This window comes from Beta vulgaris, chromosome 8, assembly GCF_026745355.1.
Source record: "Beta vulgaris subsp. vulgaris cultivar EL10 chromosome 8, EL10.2, whole genome shotgun sequence".
NCBI lineage: Eukaryota > Viridiplantae > Streptophyta > Magnoliopsida > Caryophyllales > Amaranthaceae > Beta > Beta vulgaris.
Genome location: NC_079209.1, coordinates 42,630,108 through 42,636,494, shown reverse-complemented (window position 1 = coordinate 42,636,494; position 6,387 = coordinate 42,630,108). Strand labels below are relative to the sequence as shown.

General features: G+C 37.6%; 2 protein-coding genes across 2 annotated transcripts; one reads left to right on the top strand and one right to left on the bottom strand.

The window, feature by feature from the left end:
• Positions 1–1,096: 1,096 nt before the first annotated feature.
• LOC104901574 (external alternative NAD(P)H-ubiquinone oxidoreductase B2, mitochondrial-like) lies at positions 1,097–5,121 on the bottom strand. The gene is made up of 4 exons (XM_010689164.4): positions 3,534–5,121; positions 2,324–2,474; positions 1,910–2,094; positions 1,097–1,417 (listed from the first exon to the last, which is right to left on the bottom strand). Exons 2-4 carry the CDS (start codon positions 2,399–2,401, stop codon positions 1,378–1,380), a joined length of 303 nt encoding a protein of 100 aa, XP_010687466.2. The 5' UTR covers positions 2,402–2,474; positions 3,534–5,121; the 3' UTR covers positions 1,097–1,377.
• Positions 5,122–5,134: 13 nt separating this feature from the next.
• On the top strand, positions 5,135–6,010 carry LOC125492757 (uncharacterized). Its single transcript, XM_048635472.1, has one exon. It carries the CDS (start codon positions 5,135–5,137, stop codon positions 6,008–6,010), a length of 876 nt encoding a protein of 291 aa, XP_048491429.1.
• Positions 6,011–6,387: the final 377 nt, after the last annotated feature.

Genomic DNA, 6,387 nt, shown 5'->3' with positions numbered 1-6,387 from the left:
GGTACACATGTTCCTTTATACTCATGTGGACGCCAATGGTGCAAAGATTTTCCATCAACTCTAACGGGAATAGCTCAGACGTGGTTTAAAAGCCTCAAACCAGGTATCATCTCCAATTTCTCTCAGCTGTCGTCAATGTTTAGTACGCATTTTGTAAGTAATAGGCGCCGTGAGCGCACTACTGGGGAATTGCTCTCGGTCAAGCAAGGTGCCAATGAAAGCTTGAGGGATTATATTGGTCGTTTCAATGTTGAGGCGGTCACGATACCTCGACTGCAGCAAGATGTGGCCGTTTTGGCTTTGATGACAGGACTTAAGGAGGGATCACCCTTCCGGAACTATTTGGGTCAAAAATCATATACATCTCTGGGTCCCGTCCTTGGCAAGGCCAATGATTATATAAGAGGGGAAGAGTTTGATAAGGCCGTAGGCAGCCGAGAATCAGAAAAGAAAGATGATAAGCAGAAAAAGGAGAAAGGCCGCGAAGTAGATCGGGGCCGAGATGAAAGAAAGCAAGAATCAAACATGGACAAAAGAGGAAATGACTGGGAAAGGAAAAACGAGAAGTATGACCGCGATCGCAGGGTCCGCGAAAAAAGTAGTTGAGAGGGGGGGGGGTGAACGCAAAGAAAGATTTGATGCATACACCCATCTTACCACTTCAAGAAGCCAGATTTTTCTGATGAACAAATATAGCCACTACTACAAAAAAGGCCTAGGAAACCGGTTTAAAATGGCCTAGGAAACCGGACTATAACACATCTCCATCTCAAAGGTGTCCTAGGTTAAGAGACCGGTTATAATGTCTGGTTTCTTTGTTTATTTAGGAGATCGGCTGATAGGTAAAACAAGTCTCTTAGATAAGTGTACATATATTGTGAAAAGAGGTTACGAGACCAGTTACCATTTATAACCAGTCTCCTTACCTTACCCTTTGAAACCAGTTATTAACCACAACAGGTTTCTTAGGTATATTACATGTTTTTTTAATTAAAATGTACAATATACATACATTATCTGCTCATGTATTTTACGGTTCCTTGTATATACACCTTTAAAAAAACATATCTATAAATAACCACAATAATAATAATAATTTTATGAAACAAAAATTCCTGCTTGCTTTATTAATAATGTAAAAAATATTTGCTACATTTAATTTACATACAAAATCAATTTCACTTGTCAAAGCATCAATATATTCCAATAATTAATGTCTTAAAAATAAAATTTCTATGATCTAATGATATCTATGAAAATTAAAATTCTAACTTGAGCAAATAATATGTACAATTAAAACGTGACCATTGTCTTCAATCTCCACGTCTCGTATTTGATTGTTTAAATATTTCACCCACGTATCTCTTAACTCGTCAATCATCTCTTGCGAACAAGTGCTATGAATCCCAAGAAAGTACTACAAAATAATTACAAAGAATTATAATTAGAACTAGTATATCTATATTTTATAACTTTCATATATACAAACTCGGCAAGAAAAAATCAAAGCAAGAATAATCGAATTTCTTAGCAAGAATAATCGAATTTCTAAACGATTCCTAATTTTTATGCCTCATCGCTAGATCATGAATACAAAACTTTTTCCTTCTACATTACACTATAGAACAGTTAAAATCAATAAAATCGAGCTAAATGATGAAAACCTAATATTTAAACTCAAGATAAGAAATTAACAAGCATTTAGCCAGACCAATATTTTAATCTAACTACTTTAAGTTCACTACCCCGCTAGATTGCTGGGGAGACTAACAAGTAACAAACATCTAGCCTAGTTTTAGTAACTACAATTTGGTGGGGAGTGGAGACCTGGGGGCATGGATAATGTGTTCGAACAGGGATGAGAAGAATAGAGTGGTGAGCACTGAGAATAAAATAATTTTCCTTGTACCTGAAAGGTTTAAAACGATGGCGACCTTCTCCTCTGATTCTGATGGGGCCTTGTAGGTTCTTTTCACACTGTTCCATTCGATTGAAACAGTCAGCTAGATAGGTACCTTGCTGAGCAGCAACATGCAGTGGAGTTGCATAAGCAAATATAAACTTGCGAGCTAATGACCACAACTTGCGAGCAACCTGCAAAAAGGAACAAACATTTGACCTCACAATCACCAAGAACACTATTGGTGCTCCATGAAATCAACGCATAATGGAAGTTTGTAATCTATCATGTTAGTTGATTAATGCAATCTTGCGAGCTAATGACCACAACTACCAAAATTTGCTTTATGCAAACTAAATTCAGAGTGGGACATGGAAAAGAACTAGATATATTCAGTTATTTCACAAATAATGATGCACATACCGGTATATGCAATTGTAAACTGTTAGATGTTGCCAATCTTCTCACAAGAATATGAACAAGATTGCTCTTAACCATCATACTTTAAGCAATGTTTGAAAGGGCTGTAAGATACACAACAACCCAAGCGACTTCAGTTGCCAGTTCCTCATCTCTGGATACAACAAACAATTTAGATTTTAGGACCAATTCTATATACAATCTACTCCTGGCGCATCACATTTAAAATCCGATGTTTACTTAACAGAGTAATAATATATCGACTAAGGACAAATTCACACGAAGCATTTTAAAAATACTAAAGACGAGTATTAAAAAGGTGAACTCAATATCAACTTTACAGATAAGCAGTCAGGAAGATCATCCTGTGACAGATGTATTTTTGTCTAGCTTTTACATCCTCCATCCAATTGAAAGGCGTACATGCTATGTAGACCAAAAGAAAATTGAGCCAACTAGAAAGAATAACTAAATCCAACAAAATTCTGGGATTTGAATAGAGTTTTACAACACAATTCCAATACCACAAACATTTGAGAAAACCAAAACTTGAAAGATTGAACCAAGGCAGGCAAATTTTCGATCAAATGATGCGACATCCAACATATGATGGAACCATAGAGAAGAAAGGCCAGCAATAGTTGCCAATAATAAAAAGTAAATCAATTCAGGAAACTGTTCCGTACAGTGTATAAAGTAGGAAACAATTAATTAATCTGCAATCGTGGAATCATTGCAGTCTTTGAAAAACTATTACCATCTGTTTCCACCAATCCAACTATTTCCCAAACAAAGCCATTTAGCCAACCCAAACATTCCAGGAGAAAGCATATAGCGCACTTGTACATATTCATGTATTATATAGATCTGCTGCTCATAGCTCAATAAAAGACAAAGGTTGTCCCAGGTTCCCACAGAAGCAGAATAAGGGTATGAGTGTTATTGTGTTAGTTATGCAAGCCGAATAGTCCAATACAGTAGTAGGGCCCGTAGACATGTGGTAGGTTCCATGAGTAGAACAATAGAAGTCCGAAGCTCCTCCAGTTAATTCGTTTACTTTTGAAAGCAAGACTAGGGTTTCAGCACTTCCCTTTATGTTAAAATGTTCCAAATGAATACGCATTAAGACTTAATTAGAGATACTACAAGCAGATTTAACTTAATTATAATTGAGAAATTTTCTGAGATTAGTATAAAAGTATCTAACTCTAACCTTGCTTCAGTCAAGGCTCTCTGTATTGCATATTCAACAAAGTTTCCAGAAGCAGAATGTTCTTTCGGAACCGGAAATGCAATTAGTACACCAGTTCCTAGCTTGAGTTTTGTGTTGGCATATGCAATTCAAAGGATATCCATCAGAATTGTAAATGACAAGAAAAATACACCATAAGAGATCAAAGTAAAGGTAAGTAATTTCTCAGGCACCTATTAAGACAAGAAACCTAAAAAACAATGCATTAGACGATAATAATGTCAAATATTGCCTATAAGATTGCTTTCCCTTAGACTGCAATCAATTAGCTAGTTACTGTCCATTTTACATATTTTCTTACAAAATCATCAACTATTCAAACTTTAGTATATACAAACATCACTCAATCTATCCACCCATTGCACAAAGATTCAAACACTTCTAAAATTTAGATAAAATACTTAAAACAGGGGGGCTTTTCTTTGATAATCATTTCAAGATTTACAGCAAAAATCTTTATATTATGTACTCTTACATATATAATCAACATGTACAACAACACATTGGCATTTTTGTTTGTTTACCGTGTTCAACAAACCTTAATCAAATCTATCAAGGCCTCGTTATTGCTTGTTAAACCCATCCTAGCGGACCCACAATTTTGAATTTCAATAAGCAAACCCTAACTAATTAATCAACGATTTACATCCAAATAATGGATTAATATAAGAATCTAACATATATAAACTTATAAAAGTTGGAAAATATGAAATAAAAACTCAAAAATAAAAACTTAACAACTTGCTGGTTCGAGTTAATGGAGGATTACTATGTCGGCGAAGTCTAACTTCAAAGTTCGAATTAAAGGAGGCGAGCAGTGGTCGGCGTCTCGGCGAAGTCCTCACTGTTTTCGTCGGTAGTTTGAGACTTTGAGTGTCGTTCTATATTGAGAGATAGGAGAGAGAATTAGAGGAGTAGAGAGGAGAGAGAAGAGAGAGAATTAGAGGAGCAGAGTGGAGGGAGGAGAGAGGAGGGAGAGAGAGAGAGAGCCAGAGAGGAGCGTGAGAGTCTGAGAATAGGATAGAGGGGAGTGAAGCGCAAGAAGCTATGGCGCAGTAATGGTTTTTTTTTTTTTCTTTTGACAGGTATTAACCACGATCTAGGTAGAATAAAAGGAGAGGTAGTTTTTTTTTTTTCTCTCTTGTATCTGTTATATAATTTTAAAAGTAAATAGACTTATATATATAATTTATATTGCATTAGTATTAATTAAAAACATATTAAATTTTAGAATTATTATTTTTAGGAAACCGATTCAAGTTAGAAGTAGTCTCTTAAATCTTCACATTAAGAATATATAAGTATAATAGTGTATTATGTTGAAAAAAAATTGAATTAAAAAAAAAAGATATATCAAGGGTACCGGTTTTACTTGGAAACAATCTCTTATTTCACAATAACTTTTTTTATTAGTCAAATACTTAAACTTAAGAGACTGGTTTTAGATAATCAATGGTTTCCTACATTTAAGAAATGGGTTAATAACCTCAACCGGTCTCCTATAGGTAGTCTCTTTTGTCATTTTTGTAGTAGTGAGCGACAAGTGGCAGCGCCCAAGGCAGATGTTCCATAAGAATCGGGACAAGAGCAAGTGGTGTGATTTTCATGGGGATCACGCCCATCTAACTGAAGATTGCAGACACTTGAAGGATAACCTAGAAGACTTGATAAGAAGGGGTTACTTCAGTAAGTATAAAGCTCAGACCAAAGAGGGCGATTTGGTGAAGCCGACAAATCGTAATGTTCAGTCTCGGATCAGCGAGATTCATGTCATTAGCGGAGGTCCCATTCATGGAGGAAGTATTAATGGTGCAAAGGCGACCTTGAAGGAATTCAGGCATCATGTCAATTTCAATGCAAGTCTGCCATGGAAGAATCCGCCAGCAATGCCAGCAATGTCATTTACAATTGAGGACGCTAAGCATGTCGTTTATCCCCATGACGACCCACTGGTAGTAACAATGAAGATCTCAAATTGCCTAGTTCACCGAATTTTAGTGGACGGAGGCAGTTCTGCAAACATTATATACTTGTCAACATTTGAAAAACTCATGATTGGCCGGGAGTATTTGAAGCTGGTCAGATATCCGGTCATCGGGTTCACGGGGGCATCAGTGGTGCTAGAAGGATTGATCTCCCTCCTACTGCGCATTGGAGAAAATGGTACAGCCAGAGATGTTATGGCTGAATTCCTAGTGGTGGATGTTCCGGGAGCATATAATGCCATCATAGGGTGTCCTTTCATTCATGACGTCCAGGGTGTCGTCTCCACTTACCATCTGACGATGATGTATGTTTCCAATGGCGGATCAACATCAAGGTTGAAGGGCAACCAGGAGATGGCAAGGTCATGCTATTTGACAACACTGAAGCAGCCCGCCAGGAGATTTCCAGTAGAGAACCCTGACCCGCCATCAAGGAAGCAAAGGAGGGCCTAGAGGAGAGCCCAAACTGAAGGACACGAAGATAATGAGGCAGAGGAGATAGACACTGTCTGGAAGGGTAAAGCAGTAGCGCTGGAAGAGTTAGAGTCCCGGCCAGAGGATGAGCCAAGACCAAAACCAGATGGTGAAACCAGACAAGATGTGTTAGAGGACGATCCTGCTAGGTCGGTCGCTGTCGGGATGGACATGGACCCAGAGGTCAGGATCAACCTGGTAACTCTACTAAGAGAAAATGCTAACATATTCACATTCTCGGCGGATGAGATGCCGGGAATAGACCCGACCGTGATGGTTCATCGTCTAAATGTCGACAGTACAGTCCGACCAGTAAAGCAGAAGAAAAGGGCTTTTTCAGCCGAGAAGAATAAAGC